The sequence below is a fragment of the Kogia breviceps genome, chromosome 20 (genome assembly GCF_026419965.1).
Source record: "Kogia breviceps isolate mKogBre1 chromosome 20, mKogBre1 haplotype 1, whole genome shotgun sequence".
NCBI lineage: Eukaryota > Metazoa > Chordata > Mammalia > Artiodactyla > Physeteridae > Kogia > Kogia breviceps.
Genome location: NC_081329.1, coordinates 26,861,902 through 26,889,323, shown reverse-complemented (window position 1 = coordinate 26,889,323; position 27,422 = coordinate 26,861,902). Strand labels below are relative to the sequence as shown.

The window sequence follows — 27,422 nt, the reverse complement described above, 5'->3', positions numbered from 1 at the left end:
GTGGCATCTTTCTGTGATCTTAACAGCCGTGGGTCCTGAGCTGCCACTAGGGTTGTGGGGAGACCACTACAAAACTTCAAACGAGGGCTTCCCTGGTGGCTCAGTGGTTGAGAATCCTCCTGCCGATGCAGGGGACGCGGGTTCGTGCCCCGGTCCGGGAGGAGCCCACGTGCCGCGGAGCGGCTGGGCCCGTGAGCCGTGGCCGCTGAGCCTGCGCGTCCGGAGCGAGAGGCCACGACAGTGAAAGGCCCGCGTACCGCAAAAACAAAACAAAACAAAAAAACCTTCAAATGAAATACCTTCTGAAGTCTCCCCTTCTGATATTAGAAACAACGATAACCCTTTTACATTGGTTCCAGCTGGAGCTAATGGGATGCCCTCCCTTGCCTCAGACTCATTGCAATAGTGAGTGAGAAACTCGTGCTCGTTCAAATAGATGCTTTCTCTTGGGTGGGGGTGTGGGGATTACCAAGCAGAGCCAGAGAATGTCCTAGAAAAGTTAACCACCCTCTCATATCCTCCCGAAGTCCCCTCTACCCCCTCCGACCCATAGTGTCTCGCTGGTCATGGGAAAAAAGAGTCTGTTGTGGCAGAAAACCTAGCTCCAGAGGCGAGCTGAGCTCTACGTCTTGTGAGGCTACACGGCATCACGGTTCCTCAGCAGTAGGATTGGAGGGTGGGCTGTGAGCACTTTCTTGAGGTGTCGGTGCTGAGCCTGTATGTCCTTGTGTGTGATCGTGGGCATTTTCTCTCTCCCTTTTTCTTGCTGCGTGTCATCCTTAAAAGCTAACTTTTACCTTCATACTTATTTGAACCCCTCCTGTATCCGTAAAAGATTTGAGTTCCCTTACAATTCAAAGTGCAGATACAGTAAAACCTGAAGCCATTAGCAGAAAAGTAACAAGATCAGAGCCAAGGACAAAGGAGGAAGGGGGAGGAAGACGCAGAGTAATTACACCAGAGGGGGAAAACCTTAGATTTAGGAAAGCTAATGCAACTGAGAACAAAACCCAGCTCCCAACTCCCTGGCAGCTTGGTGGGTGGGGGCCAGCTACTGTAATAACTGTGGATTATCGCACCTCCAGGGCAGGTTGAAATGCCTGCTGGGGGCTCACTGCCCTGTGAGCCTGGCCAGCTACTGCAGGTCTCGGAATCTCTGCTTCCTCATCTATAAAATGAGGATTGACTCGCCCATCATATGGGTCTTTCGAGAATGCAATTCAATGACGAGAACAGTAGCTCACTTAGCGTGGACTGTGCAGTCTCTCTTCTAAGTGTTTTGCATGGACATATTTCATCAATTCTAAGATGCATTTTTTTCCTCATTTTTAACATATGACATTGATTTTTTTAAAAAGCATTGTACCACAGATTATTTTGCAGCATTTCTTCCTTCTTTGTTGGACCTGAAATAATGGCATAATGTAGATGATTAGATGAAAGGTGTTATTAACTCACTCAATCCTCACAATAACTTTATGAGGTAGGGGCTGTTTTTGTCTCATTTTACAGATGAGGAAACTGAGGCAACAGAACTTAAAAAAAATTTATTTACTTATTTGGCTGCACCGGGTCTTAGTTGCGGCACGTGGGATCTTTGTTGCAGCATTTGGACTCTTAGTTGCAGTGTGCATGTGGGATCTAGTTCCCTGACCAGGGATCGAACCTGGGCCCCCTGCACTGGGAGCGTGGAGTCTTAACCACTGGACCACAGGGGAAGTCCCAAAAGAACCTTTAAATGACTTTTCCAAGGGCATGGATGGCAAACAGTGGAACTGGGAATGTGTCCTAGGCTGTTTGACTCAACCTCCACACCATACTACCCTTCACCGAGTAGTTCAGCAACAATCATTTTGACAAAAATTTCACTGTTATGTACTAGAAATTTATTTGCCTGGTCTCTCTTATAGACTGTGTTTTCCAAATGCTCTATTGTTACATTAAGTAATGCTGATATTAATATTATTATTTTTTTTAAAAATAAATTTATTTATTTAATTTTGGCTGTGTTGGGTCTTCGTTGCTGCACGCGGGCTTTCTCTAGTTGCGGCGAGCAGGGTCTACTCTTCGTTGTGGTGCGCGGGCTTCTCGTTGCGGTGGCTTCTCTCGTTGCGGAGCACGGGCTCTAGGTGCACAGGCTTCAGTAGTTGTGGCATGCGGGCTCAGCAGTTGTGGCTCACGGGCTTAGCTGCTTCACGGCATGTGGGATCTTCCCGGACCTGGGCTTGAACTCGTGTCCCCTGCATTGGCAGGTGGATTCTTAACCACTGCACCATCAGGGCAGCCCTGGTATTAATATTATTATTACACATGTATTTGCACAAATGTTCCTAAACACCTGTTTATTGTCATTTGACTTTGCTTGTGAAATATCTAAAGACAAATTATGTAGACAAATTTATCTGTCATTTCCATTATGACTTCTGGGCCCTGATTTTTATGCTTTAGAAGGTATGTACTCTGAAATTATAGAATAGAATGATTCATCCATGAAAAAAATATTTCACTGTTAATAGAATTACTGTATGACCCAGCAGTTCCACTCTTGGGTGTATATCTGAAGAAAATTAAAACACTAATTCAAAAATATACATGCACCCCAATGTTCCTAGAAGCACTATTCACAATAGCTAAGCTGTGGAAGCAACCTAAGTGTCCATCTACAGATGAAAGGATAAAGGAGATGTGGTATATACATACAATGGACTATTACTCAGCCATAAAAAAGAATGAAATCTTTCCATTTGTAACAACGTGGATGGACTTAGAGGGTATTATCCTTAGTGAAATAAGTCAGACAGAGAAAGACAGATACTGTATGTATCATGTATATATGAAATCTAAAAAATAAAACAAATGAATGTATGTAACAAAGCAGAAACAGACTCACATGGTTACCAGTGGGGAGGGGCAAGAAAAGGGCAGGGGATTAAGAGGTACAAACTCCTATATATAAAATTAATAAGCTACAAGGATATATTGTACAGCACAGGAAATATAGCTAATATTTTATAATAACTTTAAATGGAGTATAATCTGTAAAAATATTGAATTGCTATGTTGTACACCTGAAACTAATATAATATTGTAAATCAACTATAATTTAAAAAAATTGCACTGTTGGACACTGGGAATATAAGATGAAAAGACATGTACTTGCCCATGAACTCCAGTGAGGGGGACCAACATGTAAACAGATCATTATATTTCAGGACACTAAGTGCAGTCAGTGGAACCATATCCAAGGTGTAGAGGCAGAGAAGGGAGGGATAATTAGTTGCTCAAAAGCCTCTGCCCTAGTGCTTAGCTCTGTACTAGAAACTGCCCCTCCAGCACGTCAGGAGAGACAAGTGTGTTCTTGGCTCTGAGAGGAGTCCGCTGGGTGGACCTTCAAATGGTAGGTAACACGTTCGAACAGCAGAGAACCAAACGCACAGGCGCTCCACCCGTGGCCATTTCGTATGTGGATGCTGGATGAGCCCTGCGGGCAGCAGATCTTAAGGAAGCAGCATCATGCTCTCAGGCGAGGCTTGGAAGTGGCCTTGGGGAGGCTCTGCCCCTGGATGCCCAAACCCGGAGGGTGGGGAGCTGGGGGAGGACCTGGAATAGGCAAAAAACAAAAAAGAGAAACAGGAAGGAACCACCTGTTTGGAGTAAGAAAATGCAGCTTCCAAAGGAATGGGACAGTGGTCTCCAGGCTACAGTGAGGGGCAGGGAAGGAAGGAGCGGGCTTGGCGGGAGAAGAGCTGAGATTGAGAGCTGATTCCGCCTCTTGGGATATGTTGTCCTCGGAGTGTCAACTTTATCCTCTGTCTAATGGGCACAAGAACACTGCACTTACTACCTCACACGGTGGCTACAAGACCAATTAAGATAATACATGCGAAAACACGTTCCAAACTCCACAATGCTATGTAAATATGAGTTATTACTGTTGTCTTTCGAGCCAGGTACCTGCTCTTTCACTTCCTGGCTCTATGATCTTGGACCAGTTACTACAGGGGAAGAAGAGATACACAGGGAACATGGCTTCCCATGGTAACTAAAGCAGCTCGACTTAGAACTTGAAGCTCCTCCTGGCTGGGGGTCTCACTGGACCCCTGACCTAGTGAGGAAGCCTGGGGGCTACAGGGGATCCGCTCTAGAGTTCCAGGACTCTGCCCCATGGGTGGGGATGGGATCCTAGCCTTCAGTACTCATTGCCCTCACTCCTTCGAGCCCCCGCCCAGCCGCAGCAAGTGAGCTGACACTGGGAGAGAGCTTTGGGCATATTTTCCTCCACAAATAAGGAAAGTTCAGTAGCCCAGACATCAGGACTAAACAGAGCAAACTAACAAAAACAAAGCAAATCCATTCAGACAGAACTTCCCCGATAAAGACTATTTTCTGCAATTTCAAACAGGATAAAGCCTCTGTTATTAAAGCCTATTCTAGACCAAACAAGAGTGGGGTAGAAACCCCACTGGACCAGAGTCCCTGCCCTCAGCCAGAGAGGTCATGTGCAGCCGCGTTCATTGTAGGGTAGCCTGCAGCGGGGATGGGTCCAAGGGTGCCTCGCCTCCCGCAGCATGAAGAGGGGGGAAGAGTGGCTGTCCACGAGGGGGAGGGACTGTCAACAGGCCAACTCCAGGGACAGCAGAAGCTGACTCCTCCTCTTCTGGCCTTTGCCCGAGAAGAAGGAATGAGGAAGTGGGAGGGCAAGAGGTGGAGTAGGAAGAGGCCAAGAGCTGGGAGAGCAAAGCAAAGAGAGGCGTTGCACTGGAGGGAGGGAGGGAGGAGAAGGGGGAAGGGGCGAGTGAAGAGGGCCGGGCCAGCAGAAGTCAGAAGCGCAAAAGTAGCGTCTGCAGGCTGAGTTCCTGGCATCCCCGCCCCGCCCCACTGGGTCCTCTGGACCCGTCTCAGCATCTCCGAGTCCCCTCCGCTCATCCTCCTGGGAGAAGGGCCCTTCCGAGCAGGGCCTGCCTTCCTCTCGGCAGCAGACAAAAGGCCATTTCTGAGTTGCACAGAAAAACGTGTTACTTTGCCAGTGCCAGAGGGGCCGGGTCAGGGCTGCCCGGCCCAATCCTAGGCCGAGGGGATCTTGGGCAGAGGGGGGCTGTCAGTCACCGGGAGCCCTCCGTGAAAGGGGCCCCTTGTCAATTTCCCCTGCCTTTGAAGTGCCTGGGATGGAGGTGCTCAATTAAAAGCCCATCAGTCTGTAAGTAAATCAACGCCTATCAGGCTTGTCACATCAAACAAACGATTATTACCCCAGCCCGCCCACCCCATTAATCTGGCTGTTCCTTCTTGACGGCTCAGGGTCAGGGCACCGTAAATCCTGTACTGGATTGTAGCCACCTGGATCGGGATGAAAGCGCCGGCGCCACGAGCGCCACACTCAGGCGTTTCCCAGGGTCTCCCGGAGGATGGAGGACCAGGTTCAGGGGCAGGAAAACGAGGCATAGACACACGGCGGCGGCGATGCGAAGAGGTCTGGAGCTGGGCAGGGAGAGACGCATAGAGATAGAGGCAGAAAGAAACTGAAGGAAACAAGCAAAGAGGTGGGGAGAAACAGCCTGAGAAAACAGACCTAGGTAGAAATAATTGGAAGACACGCCACGTGGTTGAGACAGTTGCCATAAAAACTCACTCAGAGGGTTGAGAATGAATAGATGCTTCTAGAAGACAAGGAGACGTCTGGAGGAAACTTCTCAGTCACTGGGTTCTAGGTCACAGTGTCAGAAACCGATCCAGGTTAAGCGCCTCCCATCCCCACGGCAGTCTCCAAGTGTCCCCTAGCCAAGGGAATGGTGGTGCTTTGCTGAGTGATGGCTGGTATAGGACATCTAAATACGTGATGGCCAGAACTGGATTTTCTGCAATAAAAGGATCTGAACAGACAATCTGGACTGAGTGTCAGGTCGTGATATGCTGCTGAGCAGGGTCCTAAGAACCACTTCATTCCGGGGCATTTCTCCCAGGCTCTGTGGGCTGTTTTGTAGGTTCTTTCTGCTTCTGGGATCAAGCTCTGGCCTTCTCCCGGGGCAGACCCGAAGGAGGAGGGGAAGGGAGAAGAGGAGACAGGACAGCTGTATTTTGGGCTTGAAGGAGGGGCCGGGTAGGAGGTGAAGGGAAGGAGGGAGGAAGGAGGGTTAGTGTCCAGTCTGGAGGAACAAGGCATGCTATTTAAGGGAAGGAAAGAACAGTTTTTCCCCAGACATCTGTTCCAGAGGTGCCCCAAGGCATAGCTCACCCTGATTCGTGATGTTTCATACCTAAAAAGGGCCGTCACATGCTTCCCCCATTGCTAGAGGAATAATTCCCAAAAGAGAACAAGAGATAGAAGTGGAGCAGGGGAGACTGAGGGAGGGGATTTTCTCCCCTCTCCCATCACAGAGCTGGAGGCCCAGCCCGAGAGCCTGTGGTGACTTCCTACAAGACAAAGAAAGAACATTCTAAAGAAAGAAACTGGACCTCTATCTTCCACCATACACAAAATTCGACTCCAACTGGATTAAGGACTTGAACATGGTACAAACTACTAGGTATAAAATAAATAAGCTACAAGGATATATTGTACAGCACAGGGACTATAGCCAATATTTTATAATTACTTAAAATGGAGTGTAACCTACAAAAATATTGAATCACTGTGTTGTTCACCTGAAACTAATATAATATTGTAAATCAACTATACTTCAATTAAAAAAAAGATTTGAACTTAAGGCCTGAAGCTGTAAAACTCCTAGGAAAAAACCTAGGTGGTAAACTTCTTGACATCAGTCTTGGTGATGATTTGCTGGGTTTGACACCAAAAGCAAAGGCAACAAAGGCAAAAATAAACAAGTGGGACCACATCAAACTAAAAAGCTTCTGCACAGCAAAGGGAATCATCCACAAAATGAAAAAGCAACCCACAGAATGGGGGGAAATACTTGCAAATCATATATCTGATAACAGGTTAATATCCAAAATATATAAAGAATTCATACAACTCAATAGCAAAAAATTGAACAGTCCAATTTAAAGAACAGGCAGAGTAACTGAATAGACATTTTTCCAAAGAAGACAAACAAATGTCCGACAGGTACATGAAAAGGTGGTCAATATCACTAACCATCAGGGAAATGCAAATCAAAACCACAATGAAATATCCCCTGTTAAGAATGGCTGTCATCAAAATGATGTTATCAGTATTCTGTGATAAACTATATGGGGAAAGAATCTGAAAGAGAATAAATATATGTATATGTATAACTGAATCACTTTGCTATATACCTGAAACTAACACAACATTGTAAATCAATTATAATCCAATAAAATTAAAAAAAAAAAGACAAGGGCTTCCCTGGTGGCGCAGCAGTTGAGAGTCCGCCTGCCGATGCAGGGGACACGGGTTCGTGCCCCGGTCCGGGAACATCCCACGTGCCGCGGAGCGGCTGGGCCCGTGAGCCGTGGCCGCTGGGCCTGCGCGTCCGGAGCCTGTGCTCCACAACGGGAGAGGCCACAACAGAGAGAGGCCCGCGTACCGCAAAAAAAATAAAAATAAAAAAATAAAGATAAAAAAAAAGACAAGAGATAAGTGCTGGCCAGGGTGTGGAAAGAAGGGAACCTTTGTTTACTGTTAGTGAGAATTAAATTGGTGCAGCTACTATGGAAAACAGTATGGAGGTTCCACAAAAGTTAAAAATAGAACTACCATACAATCCAGCAATTCCACTTCTGGGTATATATCTGAAGGAAATGAAAACAGGATCTCCAAGAGATACCTGCATTCTCGTGTTCATTGCAGCATCATTCACCAAAGCCAAGATAGGGAAACCACCTCAGTGCCCAGCAGTGGGTGAATGGATAAAGAATATACGATATCTATATCTATATATTTATAATTATATGATATATATGTAATATATAGAAGATACATATGTATATATATGTGTGTGTATATGTAATACACACACACACACACACACACACACTGGAACATTATTCAGTCATGAGAAAGAAGGAAATGCTGCCTTTTGTAACAACATGGATGGACCTTGAGGGTACTATGCAAGCGTTGTACAATATCACGTATATGTGGAATCTTAAAAGAGCTTAAACTCATAGAAACAAAGACTAGAATGGCAGTTACCAGGGGCTAGAGGTTGGTGGAAATGGGGAGATTTTGGTAAAGATAAACTTTGAGTTATAAGATGAATAAGTTCTGGGGAATCTAACGTACAGCATGGTGATTATAGTTCGTAACACTGTAATATATACTGAACTGTTGCTGAGCGAGTATGCCTTAAATGTTCTCACCACAGAAAAGAAATGGTAATTGTGTGACAAGATGGAGATGTTAGCTAACACTATGGTGGTAATTTTGCAATATGTAAGTCTGTCACCTTAAATTTACACGTTATACATCAATTACAACTCAATAAAGCTGGGGGAGGGGAAGAAAATTCTTGAAGATGCTCAAGACATTTACACTCATCCCCATCCTCCTCCAGACTGCATGAATAGGAAGTGCTCACTGCAATTCCCAAAGACAGGCCACCACCACCATGGCCACAGGCTTGGGCCAGTGGGCAGGTTTTTCTCTCAAATCAGCTGCCCATGGCTGTAATTGTAAACTCTGCATTCTATGATCAAGACCCAGGAGTCCAGCAGCAAAGTACAGCAGCAAATTCCTTATTCCTTTGAGTTGATAGACATGTTCACCCATCCCAAGTGTCAGTGAGACCTTTCACACAGGTGAGGAATTGGATGTGGACACTTTACAGTGTGGGAGAATTTACCTGTCCTTCATATTTTCATTCATTCAACCAAAATTTGGTATTTAGTATTTACTAACTTACAGGCCCTTTTCTAAGTCCCTGGAATACAGCAGTGAATTTGATGGGCAAGGTCAAAGGATATGTGGGCACTTTTTACAAAGAACTGGAATGTTCGACCTCATCTTTATTTATGTTATGGATGCCCTCATCACAGATATTTGCTGAGCATCTACTATATCTATGTAATGTGGACCACAAGGAGTTAAGGAAGAATCAGAAACAAATCCTATCCTCCCAGAGGAGAGGTAAGACATACATCGTGAATAAATCGAGTGCATAGTTTAAAGTGGTAGGTGCCATAAGCCAGGAAAGAACAGGAAAAAGTTCAGAGAGAAAAAATAATTTGTCCAGGTTACTTTTTTCTTAGGGAGGGTCTGGAATGAAGACACCTGTTAATTGTTCCATCATTGGCAACTTTCAGATTTACTCTGTAATAGAGTACCGTGTGGGCTTAACGTTTACTGCTCTTGTTACTGGTGGTAATGACAATGTAATCTGTTGTCATTGTAACTGAGGACACATCACCGCACCCCTTCTTTAGGAGGCGGCTGTTAAAAAACTCTGGAATTCCATTTCAGGCCTTGTCAGGAGTTGGGTATGGTTGAGAACTCACAAAATTGGAGATATGCCTCTTGCAAGATGCAGAGTGGTGCAGAGGTTAAGTGAGTGCGCTGTGGAGCTGGACTGCAATTCAAAACCAGCCTTCAGATGCTGGCTCTCCCGCTTGCCTGCTGTGAGGCCGCGGGCAAATCACTTGAACTCCCTGTGTGTGTATCCCCATCTGTTAAATTGGGGTGATAACAGTATCGGCCTCATAGGATTATATGACAATTAAATGCATGTAAAGCGAAGCATTCACAACAGTGCTCAGCAGACAGTATAGCATGAACTCAGTAATGCCAGTCATTATTATTGCTCAACCTCATACAAAGTGGTCTCTTAAAGGGACAATCAGCAGGATGCTAGGAGGACACTTATTCAAGTAATGCAACTGTCTTCCTGTAGTTAAATAACACTGAAAGTCATTGATATGAATTTAGTTTAAAAATTCTTCCTGAGTTCAGCACAGGCGTTTTAATTTTTTTTTTTTTTTTTTTTTTTTTTTTTTTTTTTTTTTTTTTTTTGCGGTACGCGGGCCTCTCCCATTGCGGGGCACAGGCTCCGGACGCGCAGGCTCAGCGGCCATGGCTCACGGGCCCAGCCGCTCCGCCGCACGTGGGATCTTCTCGGACCGGGGCACGAACCTGCGACCCCTGCATCGACAGGCGGACTCGCAACCACTGCGCCACCAGGGAAGCCCAGAAGTTTGATATTTTAATGTAATCTTTAAACTTTGATCTATGGATTATTTAGAAAAGTATATTTCTTAATTTCTAAACATCTGGAGGTTTCCTAGTTATATTTCTGTTTTGGACCTCTTGCTCAGTTTAACTGTCATCAGAGAATGTATCTGAATGATGTTAATCCTTTAAGATATAACCGTAGAAGTATGTGAAAATCTCCAACTATACTTGTGGATCTGTATTTTCCGCCCCTCGTTCTGTCAGTTTTTGCTTTATATATATATATATTCTTTTGTTTGTTTATTTGTTTTGTGGTACGCGGGCCTCTCCCGTTGCGGAGCACAGGCTCCGGACGCACAGACTCAGTGGCCACGGCTCACGGGCCCAGCCGCTCCGCGGCATGTGGGATCTTCCCGGACCGGGGCACGAACCCGCGTCCCCTGCATCGGCAGGCGGACTCTCAACCACTGTGCCACCAGGGAAGCCCGCTTTATATATTTTGAAGCTATGTTATTATGTGTGTACAAGTTTAGAATTGCTGTGTTTTTCTGTTTTACCAACCCTTTTTTCATTAGGAAATATTATTCAGTAAAACTGCTTGCCTTAAAGTTTATTTTGTTTGATACTTGTTTAGATACACCACCTTTCTTTTGATTAATCTTTGCTTTGAGTATCTTTTTCCATCCATCCTTTCACTTTCAAACCTTTTCCAGTTATCTGTTGCTGTATAACAAAGCACTTCAAACCTTAGTGGCATAAACCAACAGCTCTTTTGTCTCCATCATAGGTTTTGTGGGTCAGGAATTTGGGCAGAGCATAGCAGAGATGCCTTATCTCTGCTCTGTGATGTCTGGAATCGTGGCTGGAAAGACTTGAATGGTTGGGGGTTGGAATCATCTGAAGACTTTTTCACTCACCTGGCTGGTACCTGGACCAGGATAACTGGGCACTGGGCTCAGCGAAGACCTCCCATGTAGCTTGGGCTATGCTGACAGCCTCAGGGCAGTCAGGCTTTTTACACAATGGCTCAGAGCTCTGCGAGTGAGAATTTCACTCAACAAGGCCTAAGTTGAATAGCCTTCTATGACCTAGCTTTGAAAAAATCTAGGTGTTACTAGATTTTTGAAAGTGTTACTTCCGCCATTCTTTCTTTTTTTTTTTGGCTGCGTTGGGTCTTTGTTGCTGCGCATGGGCTTTCTCTAGTTGTGGCGAGCAGGGGTTACTCTTTGTTGCGCTGCACAGGCTTCTCATTGCGGTGGCTTCTCTTGTTGTGGAACAGGGGATCTAGGTGTGCGGGCTTCAGTAGTTGTGGCACGAGGGCTCAGTAGCTGTGGCTCACAGGCTCTAGAGCGCAGGCTCCGTAGTTGTGGTGCATGGGCTCAGTTGCTCCACGGCATGTGGGATCTTCCCGGACCAGGGCTCGAACCTGTGTCCCTTGCATTGGCAGGTGGATTCTTAACCACTGCGCCACCAGGGAATTCCCTCTTTAACAGTTGCTGTTATCCCGTTATCTCTCTCCTCTCCACCTGGGACTCCAGTTACGAACGTGCTAGATGTTTTTACCATGTCTCTAGATCTCTCATGCTCTGCCCCCCTCTCCCTTTTCATTCTTTTCCTCTGTGCTTTATTATCCTCTCTTTGGCTACATCTAATCTGCTTTTGAACCTATCTATTCAATTTTTAATTTCAGTAATTTTATTATTTTCATTGTAGGATTTCCATTTGGCCCTTTCCTGAACAGATTCCAGTTCTTGGGTAAAATTCTCCATCCTTTCCTTTCCATTTTTGGGGAGTGCATTAATAATAACTTTAAAATTTCCTATTTGATAACTAATATCTACATCACTGTTTTTTCTGTTATTTATTTATTTTTCTTCTTGATTTTGAGTCATTAGATCCTATGTCTTGCCTGGTTATCATGTTTCTAAGATTCATCCATGTCGTTGCAAGTAGCTGTAATGCAATGCATCTATTTTTCCTAATTTCTAATAGTTCACAGTGTGCCTGGACCACAGTTTATTTCTCCTATTGGCTTGTTGATGGTCATGTGGTTTTGTAGAATCATTAAAAAAAAAATCACTCATTTTAAGTTTCTTGAAACCCTTTAAAATAATTAATTCTGCAGTTATTTTGAGCTAGAGAGCTAGCCAGTACAGTGTGCTTTGACCACGCTGGCAATGGACCCTTTCAATGATGTAAGTACCAGAATGTGCTGTGAATACTATTTCTCCATTATGGCCTTACTCTGTATCCCCAAAGAAGCCCATTACAATTTCAGAGCTATTTATTTGCAGTTGCTTTGGCCATGTGGGTGGGTAGTTGGCTTCGCATTGGAGGCACAAAAATCAGGAGCTGGGCAGGATCAGCTCGTTCTCTGTGGAGTGGAATGGGGACAGCATGATGAAACCAAGTTTATTTAGTCAGTCTCTTCAAGAGGCCATGAATGAAACTGGAATAAAAACTCAGGAAGCTGGTGCCTGCTTCCAGTCTCCTGGGAAACAATTCCAGCTCCAAAACCCCTGTACATCATCCGAAGTCCTCGAGACAGTTATTCAGAGTGGCTGGGGGCTGCTGCTGGATGTTTCACTGGAGCCTGGGCACTTGGAGGCAGTGAGGGGAGGCGGAAAGAATATAAACTACATTCAGGCTGACTTGGGTTTGAATCCCGGCTTTGACACCAACTAGATTTTTTACAAAGGATGACTTACTTCACTTCTTTCCTCTTCAGTTTCCTCATCTGTAAAATGGGCATGCTAGTACCTTTTTAACTGGATTCTTGTGAGAATGTTATGCCAAGTTATAGTAAAGATGGCTAGGATAATGGCCGGCAATATTAGACGTTCGATAAAAGATAGCTTTGTGTCATTTTCATCACTGCCAACATCATTCCCATCACCACCAGCACACAGGAAAGCTTTGGCAATGAGCATGGCTCTGGTCCCCTCAGGAGGGCCTGCAATCTTTGCTTCTCTGCTATGCAGTGTGGGAAGTTTGTGCTCCTGTGCAGGATCTGAAGTTATTGCTGTTTCCCAGGGCTTGGTCATTACATTAGGACCTTTTCCTCAAAGAGGGAAGGAGAAGGGCTCTAACTGATTAGGAATGGGGTAGTCAGATTTAGGGCAAAGCCCGCTATCACGTAGAGTCAAATGTCTCTAAGCTGGCAATCAATTGGAAGAGGAAGACAAGTTATACAACCATCTGCACCAGGGAAATCCACACATAGCAAAAGATTTTCCTCAGTGTGACAGGGCTTAAGGCTGTCACTGAATCCACCTGAGTTTTAAATACATTGACACATGATGTCCACGTAGGCTAAGAAGAGAACCAGTTTAGGGAACCTAGCCGGTCCCAGGGAGAAGAACTAATGATGTGCCATCAGCTTGGTTTTGTGCTCCAGTTCAAGTCCGAGGTCCACGGGGCAAGGTTCTGATCAATCACCTTCTAACATGGTGTTTGTTCATGTGCTCGATCGTTTATTCATGAAACATTTATGGAGATTCTCCTGTGTGCCCAGCACACTATGTTAGGTGCTGCGGGAGATACAGAAATATATACATGTGTATATATAGAGAGATCTTTGAGTTCAGCAAATTCCTTTTTTTAAAAAAATGGACATGTTTGTTTGTTTATTTATTTATTATTTATTTTTGGCTGCGTTGCGTCTTTGCTGCCGCACGCAGGCTTTCTCTAGTTGCGGAGAGTGGCAGCTACTCGTTGTTGCGGAACACGGGCTCTAGGCGCACAGGCTTCAGTAGTTGTGGCATGTGGGCTCAGTAGTTTTGGCTCGCAGGCTCTAGAGCGCAGGCTCAGTAGTTGTGGTGCACGGGCTTAGCTGCTCCGTGGCATGTGGGATCTTCCTGGACCAGGGCTCGAACCTGTGTCCCCTGCATAGGGGGATTCTTAACCACTGCGCCACCAGGGAAGCCCTTGGCAAATTCCTTTATATGGCTTATATATGTGAAAGCAGCGTTAAAACATGGAATAAAGTGGTGAGGTCATAAAGTCATAAGAGATGTGCAGGTTAAATTTTAGGGGTGTTCAGAAGAAGGACAGAACACGACTTGTAGGTAGATAGTGTGAAGCCTCTTTATCTATTCTTGCTGCCTCTAATCACACCTTTCTCTGTTTAATTCTTCATGTCATTGCCACCCTAATCATTGTAAAACACCCCTTTCAGCATGTCTGGCTTTTTCTCAAAACCCTTAAATGATTTTCTATTTCGAACTGAACCAATTTCAAAGTCCCTTTCAGATTGTCTTATTATCTCTAGATCTGCAGGTGTGAATTCTTCCTTTTCCTGGGATGGGGGTTGGAGGGGTGGGGTATGTCGATTGCCTGCCATGCTTTTGGCCTTCCTCATATATTCTGTGATTTTGGCCTGAGTGCATCTTCTTTTGGGGATGTTGTCTGTGGGAATTTTTTTCCTGTTGATGTCTTGGGCTGTGGAGTGCCCACAGGACAATCCTATGCTTTCCTCCATGAGTTTCTGTACTGAAGGATAATGAATTAGGGTTTTTGCCTCAAGAGACAAAGGAGTTCCACACCTGGCCTTTGAGCTGTAGCCTGAGCTGATGAACAGACACTCTCATTTCTGTTGGTGGATAGAGAGCCCAAGTTCTACCAGTTCCTGGTTCCAGGTAGGGAACCGGGCTCCTGCCTCTGGGGCTATGGTGTCTGTGACCTTGCCTTGGCATTAAAACCCCAGCTCCTGTAGCCTGTGTTTTACTGAAGACCTGGTAGCCTTATGTGGGTCACTCCCTAAATCTATCTCTACACCTAACCTGACCCCTAACCAAACCCCAGAGCTGTAGGCTTTTGATCCAACTGTCCATTTATCATCTCTATTTGGTTATCTTATGGCCATCTCAGATTTAATGTAGTCAAACCAGGACTCCGGATGTGTTAATATACATGTGTTCGACACGACCATAGCATTCCTATGTATAAAGGCTTAATGGGTACCTGTTCCCTAGTGTCACTTTAACAGCTGTGATCTTATGTATGCCATTATCCATGTATACATTATATTGATAGCTATGTGGGTCTATACACTACACAGCATGTGTATGTACGTAGACCATAGTTATCTGGATTAACTCAGATGTGCTTTGCTTTAGGTGTTCTGACAATCTCAAGATTGACAAGAAAGTGCCTTTTGGATAACAGCTGTCCTGACACTAAGTGTTCCTTGCTGCATGGTTTTGCCTTACTTGCAGTGAGAGGGGAAGTAATACTCACACCTTCCCCCCTACTGCAGACCCTTGAAAAGTCTGCCCCACCCACTATGTGCATCCGGATCCCTCGGGGTTCTTGTTAAAAAGACTGCTTTTTGGACACTCTCAAGCTAAACTCTCTGGGTCGGGGGGGCTAGGGCTCAGAAAGACATATTTTTAACATGTTCTTCAGGTTATTCTTAAGTGCACTGTGGTTGGAGAACCACTGCCCAAATTTCTTTTCTCCTTTGGCAAATCATTTAAAATATTTATGGAAGAGACTATTCCAGGGAGCCCACAAAAGAGGGGGCTGACGTGCAGCCATCCCTTTCCACACCAAGGATTCAATGCCTGTGTCCAGCTTGCCAAGTGTAACTTTGGACCCTACTAGAACTTTCCAGAATTACTATTGCTACTTAAACATTTGTTTCCGTGCTTTTCATCTTGTTGGTCTAAACACACAAATGTCAGCAGAGGATGATGAAACTTGGATATCATTAAACATTGACCTACTGTCCTGGTTTGCCCCAAATTGAGAGGTTTTGCGGGATGCACGGGTTTCAGTGTCCAAACCACGAAGGTCCAGGGCCAACTAGGATGAGTTGGCCACCCTAATAAATGGGTCTTACAGATCTTATGTGCTGAAACTAATGCATCCGGAAATAACAGATTTGAAATCCACATGGGTTATAAAATAAAGGGGACTAGTGTGGGATGAAAGGTATTCTGGGACTGGTCCGATTTGTGGGGCAGGATTGAGCAGTTCAGACCCTCCCGCGTACCCACCACGTTGGACGGGGTGGCCACACTTCTGCCAAGTCACATTGTGTTGACAGCAGTGGTGGGAACACATCTGGAGTGAGGAAGTTTGTTTCCTACCCTGAGAGGAGGCTGCCTTTCCAACCCAGCAATGAGGTGTTCGGTGCCTTGTTCCATATTCCTACCTTGCAGTGAGAGCAAATAGAGTGTCTTAGGGCCTGGTGGGGGTGTGTGCAGCGGTGGGCAGTCCTTCCCATGCTCCGATCAGAATCTGTGCTCGGATCTGGTGGCTGGGTGCTACTTCTACTGTCTCTCTTACCATCCTCCCCAGCAAGAGCGACTTACCATTAAGCCAGTGGGACAGCGCCTAGTGTCCTTAGTGCTTTTAAGGACTCAGAAGATGTTTTCGTTTTTCTAAAACGATGAGAAAAAAATCTTTTAGGTTGAAGAAAATGTTTTCCTATATAATATTAGTACATATACCAAGGCAGTCATAAAATAGAATGTTAATATAAACATTTAAATAAAAGTTAATGATAATAATAATTTTTTCATAGAGGGGAGGGCCCAGGAAGGCAAAGTGTTTAGGTTCCACAGGGTCATGAAGTGGCCCTGCTCCCCGGGGTGGCAGCTGTCAGTCACTGTGGGACAGAAGGAAAAGCCTTGGAAGCAGCCAGTTAAGACTTGGCTGAGGGGAGGAGCCTCGAGGACATTCCCAGATGTGGATCCATGGAGGCAGAACAAATGAGTCTGGGGGAGACAAGGAATGACCTGCCTAAAGGATGAAGGGTCTGCAGAGGAGAAATGTTGGTTGGTTTCACTTCTAGGCAGACTGGACTAGGGATGTGAATTCTGACGTCTTGGCAGATGTCCCCTGATACACTTTCCTGATGTCTTGGGGCAGGGGTGCTATTGTTCACCAATGTCCATTCTCCTCTTCTTATTCTAGTAGTAACCCCCTGGGGTGGGTTGACTTGTATCCTCCAAAAAAATATGTTCAAGTCCTAACCCCTGGTACCTCTGAATGTGACCCTATTTGGAAATAGAATCTTTGTGATATGACCTCATGTTAAGATGACTGGTATCCTTATAAGAGAAAGGAAAAGAAGATTTGGATACAGAGATACTGAGGCCAGGTGATGGTGGATGGAGAAATTGGAGTGATGCAGCCACAAGCCAAGGACCCCAAGGATTTCCAGCAACCCCCAGAAGCTAGGAGAGAGGAATGGGATGGGTTCTCCCTCAGAGCCTCTGGAAGGAACCAGCTCTGCCAACATCTTGATTTTTGGCCTTTGGGCTTCTGAAACTCTGAGGGAATAAATCTTTGCTTTTTTTTTTTTTTTTTTGGCGGTACGCGGGCCCTCACCACTGTGGCCTCTTCCATTGCGGAGCGCAGGCTCAGCGGCCATGGCTCACAGGCCCAGCCGCTCCGCCGCATATGGGATCTTCCCGGACCAGGGCACGAACCCATGTCCCCTGCATCGGCAGGCGGACTCTTAACCACTGCGCCACCAGGGAAGCCCTCTCTGCTGTTTTAAGCCACCCAGTCTGTGGTACTTTGGTATGGAAACCAAAATTACCCCCACCCCCAACTGCACTAAGCACATGGCCACACAAAATAAGACTGCATCTCCCAGCTTCCCTTGCAGCTAGGTATCTAAATTCCTCGTTACTAGGTTCTAGTCATTGGAATATGAACTCAGGTAATGTGCACGACTTTCTAGTTGTATCTTTAAACAAAAGGGAAAGGTAGGGTTTGACTTTGCTCTTTCCCCTTTCTTCTGGTTGGAATGTATGCAAAATAATGGGGCCCAAATATGCGTCTGAGATTACTAAATGGAAATCGTGTGTTGAGGCCTTCAGAGCGACATGCTAGAAGGAACCTGGCTTCCTGCTATTGTGGAGCTGCCTTATTGCTCTGGATTATTTGCACTTGGATTCGTCAGTGAGAGAGAAATAAACCTTTATCTTTAAGCCACTCTTATTTTGACTTTTGTTATAGCAGCTGAATGTTTTATCTAAGTAATACAGTTCTTCTTTACATTCCAGGGCCCTGTTTATTTGTGGTATCTCTCCCGAATTGATATTAAAAGGACATCTGTTAATAGGATCTATGCTTTGAATTTTTTTTCTGATGATGGGAATGGGTGCAATGAGCCTTTACTCCTCCCAGCCCCCAGACATAGCTCCTCCATCCAGTGGAAGCACAGTGAGTAGGTCAGGGCCAGGAATAAGATTGCTGCCAGGATCAATGTCCTTATGGATCTTGAATATGCAGCCTTGACCTCATAATCAGCTAGGGGTACTAGGCTCTGCCTTTCACTCAGCAGATTCCTAGCCAGATCTGGGTGCTCTGGTGTCCTCTACTCCTATTCCTGTCAGAACGGGGGAGGACAGGGGGATAGGTGTCTCTTTGCTGCATCCAGTCACCAGTCCTTCTTCACTGGGAGTAGAGGTGCCCTTTACAGTCTTCATCTTGTGTGCTGTTGAGTTTTTCCTCTTGAAAATGGTTCCATTTGGTGTTTTCCGTGGGAAATGTCAACAAAACTTCTCAGAGTAAGACTTGTGATGTGTATGTGTGTGTGTGTGTGTGTGTGTGTGAGCAGGATGGTGAACGGTGGGTAAAATGTGGAATGGAACGGAAAAAGACCCACCATGGATTGGGTGGCCTCTTGGTGGCAACTGCTTTACCAGGTATCACACCAGGCAATTCTCAAGACATTCCTCAGGGTAGGAAGTATCCTCCGTGTCTTAAAAACGCATAAGCTGGTACACATTTGGTGGACAGCCTGTAAGTGGCAGAGTCACTTGCAGTCCCCACCCTTGACCTCAATGAACTTTTCCACACAAACGAATCACACTGTTTATGTCTGTAAAGCATAGTGGGAAAGTAGAAATTCTATGAATATTTGGCTGATCTGATTACAGAACCAGCCATTGTGGAAATACAAGCAAAAGAATGATTTCTGGAGACCTGTGTTATTTAGGTTTTTTTCTCTGCCCAGAGTTACTTTCTGCCTTTTTGGTCTTCCTCACCTTCTGACATACTAAACAACGACCATGACAGCAACAGCTACCTGGCCGGCTCTGGAGGTTTAAAGGACATTGACCCCCAAACTAATGAAGCTGGTAAAAGTTTTCATTTGAACCCAGTGCAAGGGTTTTTAATTTGTTTTCTTTGTTTTCTAATAAGTCTGTTCTTTCAATAACAGTGTACATTTTTACACTAACATTCCAGACTGCTTTTATCCTTTAAAATGTTATTTATATTAGCATTAATTTCATGACACAAAAGCTTGAATTAAGCAGTTACCTTTCCAGACAAAGAGACTTTCTCTGTGTGGATGCTGCCTGCTACTATGTATGAAGGCCAACCTGTGTAAAAAGGGAAGGTTTTTAAAAAAGTTTTTTCATTTCAGTTAAAAATGAGCAACCAACCAAGAGTCCAACATTTGAGTGTATTGCCTTCTTATCATTTCCTTATAATTAAAAATATGTAATATAATTGTGATATGATTGTACTGAAACTTTGTATTTTGTGTCATACATACAAATGGGTCTGTGTTTGTGTAGGGGTTTAACCGTGTGCTGGTGCATTTGTACACACACACACATACACACACGCACAGAGATCCAGCCCTGCTCCTCTCCTCCAACCACCTGATAATAACTCTTCCCTCTTTTCTTCTCCATGTTGGGAGGTGGAGAAACACGGTTCCTCTCCCTGGGATTCTGATGTCCCAGTTGGACGATGGGAAACAGTGCCTGGCACTTTCACAGGGCGTTGCTGCCCAAGATTCTCCCTTTGCAGGGAGAGGAACTCTGGCTCCACCTTGTCTCCGTCTCCTTAGATTGTGACCAAGTAGCCCCTAAAGACTGCAATCCTGGGCTGCCCTGGTGGCGCAGTGGTTGAGAGTCCGCCTGCCGATGCAGAGGACGCGGGTTCGTGCCCCGGTCCGGGAAGATCCCACGTGCCGCGGAGCGGCTGGGCCCGTGAGCCATGGCCGCTGAGCCTGCGCGTCCGGAGCCTGTGCTCCGCTACGGGAAAGGCCACAACAGTGAGAGGCCCGCGTAACGCAAAAAAAAAAAAAAAAGACTGCAATCCTTTCTTTCGGTGTCATAAAGTACTTCAGCGGACAATTTCATCTTTTTCAGTTTGCCGGCCTTCCCTGCTCACTTTCAGGATTTCAGAACATATCTCTTTGGGTCATACAGTAAGTGGGGGGAGGAGTAACCAACGCCACCTTTCTTTCTTTTTCTTTTTTTCTTATAAAACAGATTTATTGAGTTATAATTTACCTACCATAAAGTTCACCGATTTGAAGTGTACAGTTTGATGAGTTTAGTAAATTTATACAGTTGTGCAACCACCACTACAATCCAGTTTTAGAACATTGGCTTCACCCCAAAGTCTCCTGGTGCCCATTTAGAGCCAACTCCCTGCCTTAGTCTCAGGCCACCACTGGTCTACTTTCTGTTTCTGGAGATTTGCCCTCTTTAGAAATATCTTACAAATGGGATCATGTAATATTTATTCTTTTATGTTGGCTTCTTTAACATGTTTTTCGAGATTCATCCATATTGTTGCAGATAACAGTAGTTTGTTCCTTTTTATTGCTGAATAGGATTTTGCTATATGGCCATACCACATTTTGTTTATCCATTCATCTATTGACGAACAGTTGGGTCATTTCCACCTTTTAGCTATAGTGAATAATGCTGCTGTGAACATGGGTATAGAAATATCTCTTTGCGTCCCTGCTTTCACTTCCTTACTTATTTTTTTTAAATAAGAAGACAAATTTTATTTCGAACAGGTTCAGTGGTATGTGTGCTACAGCAAAGGCTGGTTGTAGCAGTTGCCTTTCAAACCTTCACTGATGTATAAATTAGACATTATTTGGGAATGATTCATTTCTGGTAAAATGTAGATTCAGTCCAACATTATGCCAATTTTTACTTTTATTGTAGACCTTATTTTAGTACTAGAGGTTAAATTTTCATCACCAAAAAATGATAATAATCTTACAGCTACTCCTAAGGTAATGAGCTGTCCTCACTGTTGCTTTGAAAATATACCCCTAGGTTGTTAGGAGAAATTCTGACTTCATCCAAATCTGTTATTTAATTCTTCAGTCATCATCTACTGTTGGCTTGATTGTCACTCCTCTTCTTATTTGACCCCAACCAATTAAAAGCCAGTGTTTCTCAACTCTTCGGCTAAGGGCAATTTTTTTCTCCTACTTCTGTGATTTTGCCCAAATCAGCCTTGACTGCACTAACTCTTCCTCCTGTCGACAGGGATCCTCTGTCCACCATAAGCACTTCATTCTTGGACAGCTTTTTCACTTTTGCAGCTTCCTTGTCTCCTTCAGTGTGTACACCTAGAAGCCGTCTAAGCAGGAAATAGGAAATTTCCAGTTCTGTGAAGATCTCAGGTAAAGCTCCACCTGCACCAAGTACCTGCCCCACCATTCTGTCAGCCCGGCACAAAGTGGGGTTAATTTTTATTCCAACTCCAGTAAGCCCTCCTGGAGTAGCATAGTGAAGATCATTATGCTCTGCGAAAAGCAATACAATTTGGGAAAAGGTGGGTTTTCCCATGAGCTTTCCTTTACTATTTTTGGAACAATACCAGGTCTGACTTCTGTCTCCTGGCCCACCTTTAATACTCCTTTTAGAATACTACCACCATCTACATCCCCCTTAAGCTCACCAACTTCACAGCCAGGTTTGTTGACATCAAAGGATCTAATAACAATAAGTCGGGGTTCTGAAGTAAAGTCTCTTGGGGGTGCTGGAATTTTCTTTACTATGTACTCGCAGACAACTTCAATATTGTATTTTAGCTGAGCAGAAATTAGAATAACAGGAGCTCCTTTTGCTACTGTACCTTGTACAAATTCAGGGATCTGTTCATACTGTTCTTTAGGCTGGCTTTCTTTTACCGAATCAATTTTATTTTGTAGAATCAAAATATGCTTCAGTTTCATGATTTCTGTAGCAGTCAGGCGTTCAGAAGCTGTGGTTGAGGACAAGACTCGTTTCCAGCTATCAATAGAAGAGCTGCATCCATCACTGTGGCACCGTTCAGCATAGTAGCCATCAAAATATCGTGGCCAGGACAGTCAACAAAGGAAACATGTCTGACTAATTTGAAGTTCCCTTTGATCCCTGGAATGTCTGTAGGAAACTCATCGGGTGTACTACTTCCACAGGATCTATAACATTCTGGCCGAGGACAACTTGGGTCATCAAGTGTATAAATCTTAGCATTAGCATAGCCAAGTTTGATTGTAATATTACTTTCTAGTTCATTTTTGAACCTGACAGAGTGAACTCCAGAAATAGCTTTTACAACTGTAGGTTTCCCTTGAGTTACATGACCAGCTGTACCTATATTTATTGTGGCCTGTCTGCTTATAACTTCATGTGAAAGTGGCATCAACTGGGTAACATCCAAAGTGGAGAGATCTTGCCGAGAAAGGCGTGGCTGCACTAACGTCACACCAGCCTCGCTCCACCGCCATCTTGCCCGGAGAGCTCACTTCTTTTGAGTATATATCTAGAAGTGAAATTACTAGATCACATGGTAGTTGTATTTAATTTTTTGAGGAATGCCATACCGTTTTTTAATAGCAGCGGTACCATTTAACATTCCCACTAGCAATGCGCAAAGGTTCCAATTTCTCCATGTTCTTGCCAACACTTTTTTTTCTGCTTTTTTAAGATTTATTTTATACAGGCCATTGTAATGGGTGTGAAGTGGTATCTCATTGTGGTTTTGATTTGCATTTCTCTAATGATTAGTGATAGTGAGCATCTTTTCAAATACTTATTGGCCATTTGTATATCTTCTTTGGAGAAATGTCTATTCAAGTCCTTTGCCAATTTTTTAATTGGGGTGTTTGTTTTTTTGTTGTTGAGTTGTAGGAATTCTTCATATACTCTGAATATCAAACCTTTATCAGATATATGATTTCCAAATATTTTCCCCTATTCCATAGGTTTTCTTTTCACTCTGTTGATAGTGTTCTTTGATGCACAAAAATTTAAATTTTTGATGAAGTCCAACTTATCTATTTTTTCTTTTGTTGCCAGTGTTTTTGATGTCATAGACAAGAACACATTGCCAAATCCAGTGTCATGAATATTTCTCCCTATGTTTTCTTCTAAGAATTCTATAGTTTTAGTTCTTTCATTTAGGTCTTTCATCTATTTGAGTTAATTTTGGTATATTGTGTAAGGTAAAGAACTTCATTCTTTTGCATGTGGCTGTTTTCCCAGCAACATTTGCTGAAGACTGTTGAATGGTCTTGGCCTCTTTGTCAAAAGTCATTTGCGCACATGCTAGGGTTTATTTCTGGGCTCTCTTTTCTATTCCGTTGGTCTATATGTCTGTTTTTATGCCAGGGCCACCCTGTTTTGATTATCGTAACTTTGTAGTATGTGTTGAAATCAGGATGTGTGAGACCTTCTCCAACTTTGTTATTTTTTTACAAGATTGTTTTGGCTTTTCAGAGTCCTCTAAGATTCTATATGAATATAGGATGATTTTTTTCTATTTCTGCATAAACATTGTTGGGATTTTAACAGGTTGCCCTGAATCTGTAGATGGCTTTGAGTAGTACTGACATCTTACCAATATTAAGTCTTCTATTCCATGAATAGGAACATTTTCCCATTTCTGTGTCTTCTTTAATTTCTTTTAGCAATGTTTTGTAGCTTTTAGTATACAAGTCTTTTGCCTCCTTGGTTAAGTTTATTCCTAAGTATTTCATTCTTTTTAATGTTATTGTAAATGAAAATGTTTTCTTCATTTCTTTTTCAGTTTGTTCATTGTTAGTGTATGGTTATGCAACTGATTTTTGTATTCCCTTCATAACTTTTAAGACATTGATCCACCATCATTTGACATCTAGGATTTCTTTTGAGAAGTTTGATCCATTCTGATTCCCATTTCTTTATATGCACCTGTTCCCTCCACCTCTACCTTGACCCATGGACTTTTTATGGATTATCTCTTTATCTTATTGTTTGAAATTTCACAATGATCTTCCTAGATGTGGATTTTTTTTTTCATTCACTATGCTAGTCACTTGGAGAACCCTCATGTCCTTTAGTTCTATAAAATTTTATTTAATTTTTCCATCGATAATTTCCTTCCAGTGAAATTTTCTCTTCTGTTCTTATGAAATTCTTAGTACTTGGATTCTTGTTCTTTGGGTTTACAACAAGTCTTCATATCTATTCTACTTCTATTTTCTACTTTTTATTTTTGGCCATGCTGCATGGCATGCAGGATCTTAGTTCCCTGACCAGGATCAAACCTGTGCCCCCTGCAGTAGAAGCTTGGAGTCTTAACTGGACCACCAGGAAAGTCCCTCTATTTGCTACTTTATTGTCATTTAGTTATAATTTATGGGAGACTTCCTTACTTTTTAATTTTAATCCTTTTGAATAATGTTATTTTGGTTATCAATTTTAATTTCTAAGAGCTCTTTCTTGTTTTCAAGTTGGGCATTAATAGCACTAATACCTTTTAAAGAGCATTTTACTTTTGCTTTATGGATGAAACAATCATGTTATCTTTCTGAGAATATTACGGCCTTGCCTATTTTCCTTCCAAATTCTTTTTCTCATGTTTGCTTTCCATTGTATCTTCTATGAAAAGGATTTCCTTAAGGGTCTGATGATTTCCTTAAAGCTCTCTGTCTATGTTTAATTGGAGTTGTTTTTGACTGGGGGAGGGGATTTACTGGGGGAGGAGGATCAGGTTGCCAGTGACTCTTTTCACTGTATCCCTCTAGTGTCAGTATGTGGGGGGTCTTTTTTTTTTTTTTTTTTTCCTACCAGAGAAATGCCATCCAGTCTCCTGCTTTAGAATTCTGTTGATGTGTATGAGGGTGTACTTGGCTGCTTGCATTTTGGAAACAGAGCAGGAAAGGGTGGAGGGTCCTTCATATGTAAAGAGTAGACTTTCATGGAATTCTCTTATCTTCACTGTTTGCCTAGCTCTTGTGTTTTGATGAACCCATCTTCCTGAATTTAGAATCTCCTTGGTTTAATTTTTTTTCAGAGAAAAGAATTCCAGCTTCCTTGAGTAATAGGGAAGGCAGACGCTTGGCTGCTCATGTTGGTGAGGACTCCTGGGAAGTCCATGTGTTCCAAATACAGACTTTCAATCGTTTCCCTTCTTTTCACCCTAACTCCCACATCCACAGGTTTGTTGGCTGGAAGTTTGCATGCAAGCTTGGCGACACCACAACACTTGGAATGTATTGATTTTATATTTAATATCTGGTGAGGCAAGTCCCTCCTCGTGCTTCTGAATTTTCTTGGCTAGTCTCAGACACTTATTTATTTATATGAATTTTAAAAAATCATGGAAAAGAATCTAAAAAAGAATACATATACATTATGTATAACTGAATCACTTTGCTGTACACCTAAAACTAACACAACATTGTAAATCAACTGTATTTCAAAAAAAAATTAGAACAAACGAAACAAACAAAAAATTACAAAGCATTTCTATAGACGTGTACAGATCAACACGAATTTTATGATAATTTAATTTAGTTTCCCAAATAACACTGTTGGGGTTCTAGTTGAATTCTTATTTGTTTTTGTATTTCTAGTGCCTTGCACAGGGCCTGGATCACGTTAGGCTTTCAAAAAACATCTGTTAAATGGAAATAAACCTTTGATTCCAGTGCTGGGCTCTTTCTATTACACCGTCCTGTCTGATTTGTGCTCAGATCACAGAGTCAGCCGGAAGCAGAACCAGAAGAACTCAGGTGTCATAACTCACCATCCAGCACTTTTTACACCACATTTGTACCTGTAAAACACTTCTGAACAGCTACACACAGCCCAGCACAAAGGCTGTGCCAGAGTGAATGGAAGGTCATAAGCCCACAGGAGACAAAATGTTTTAAAATCCTGAAGAAATATCTCTGCCTGGGTCAACCCATCCCACCAGCATCACAAGCTTCGGTGTGGAAGAGCAGGAAGGACAGGTAATGCCCGACAGGTACACTTATGTTGGGGCAGATGGAATGTTATCAAATTTATTTATGTTTTCCCATAGGAGGACCTGTATTTCAATGGCATGAATGTGAGTGCAAAAATAGGATGGTTTATCTGCCACATCTGATCCATGTGGAGTTTAAGTCATAAAGTTTATTAGTGCCCCTGATTTAATATGACACATTTCCAGTGCAAATTACTCTGAGATCATCGTGTTCATAAAATATGACAGAAATCTTTTAAGTGTAAGCATAAGTTCTGAATTAATTTAATAACCCAGTCTGGAAAGAGGCACATGGTTTAAAACATACCCTTATGCACTGGACTCCTGCTTTCCTCTTCTACCCGCCCCCGCTTCTCATGACACTTTCGAAAAGCCCTTCTTCGTGTCTTGAGTCAGCCGGCCTCTTCCCAGAGCTCAGGGTTTTGCCTTCTCAGGGACGTTTGGAAGGAGATGTATTCGCACGGCCAAGGTGAGGGGGTCCAGCCTTCTGTACCCTGGGGGCCCTGAGCACAGCTGCTTTTAGTTTTTAATGGTACCCACCCAAGAGAATGATTTACCATGCTTAGTGGGCTGGGTGGTGTGTTGGAGTGGCAGCAGGAAAATCATAACATTGGAAGGCCACGGTTGCAGGGGGTGTGAATGCGCCCCCCTCATCTTTCCAGATGGGAGAAAAATTACAGCAGCAGGACACATGCCCCGATTCTCAAACGCACATGACATCACCGTGTAAATTGTGAAATGTAAGTCTCTTTATCTCATGGCAGTGTAAAACAAAACAAAATTTTCACCACGACAAAAAATAGAATAAAGAAAAGCTAGGAGCCCTTTGGTATAACTCGACCAACAGGATAGTCAGCCTTCCATCTCGTGGACGGACCGGTGACACCATGTCAGAGAAATCTGAGACCCATACTCACCGCTCATGCTCAGATATTGCAGGGCCTGGGCTTACTCCATGCTCACTTGCTAACTCACTTCCTGGGCACTTCCGGTCTCTTTTCTGGACCTCGGGGTTCCCCTTTGCCCTGCCGAGGGAGGCTGGGACCCTGCACTGGTGGGGACCCTGGGCCTTCCCTAGACGAGCTCTGAGGCAATCCTCTGGTTTGCTCCTAATTCAGCCTCCAAGCAGAGCCTGGAAGGGCCACTCGGGTGCCCAGTGACGAGACCTCTTTCCCGGTCGTGCTTCCGAGAGGAAAACAGGGCAACGTGCTCCAAGTGGATCAGCTCCTCCCAGGTGGCTGCCGGCAGCTTAGAAAGGATGCTCTGCCATGGTCCGAATTTTGCCTGAGGGGCACCATGGAGGCTGAGTATCATTCTTCTTTCAGGT

General features: G+C 43.8%; 1 protein-coding gene across 1 annotated transcript; it reads right to left on the bottom strand.

Annotated features, from left to right (window-relative positions):
- Positions 1-21,120: 21,120 nt before the first annotated feature.
- On the bottom strand, positions 21,121-27,019 carry LOC131747458 (eukaryotic translation initiation factor 2 subunit 3, X-linked-like). The gene is given in 5 exon segments (XM_067022316.1): positions 21,121-21,293; positions 21,295-21,689; positions 21,692-22,081; positions 22,084-22,577; positions 27,009-27,019. Coding segments are annotated over 5 exon segments (1,392 nt in total). The 3' UTR covers positions 21,121-21,191.
- Between the last annotated feature and the right edge of the window lie 403 nt (positions 27,020-27,422).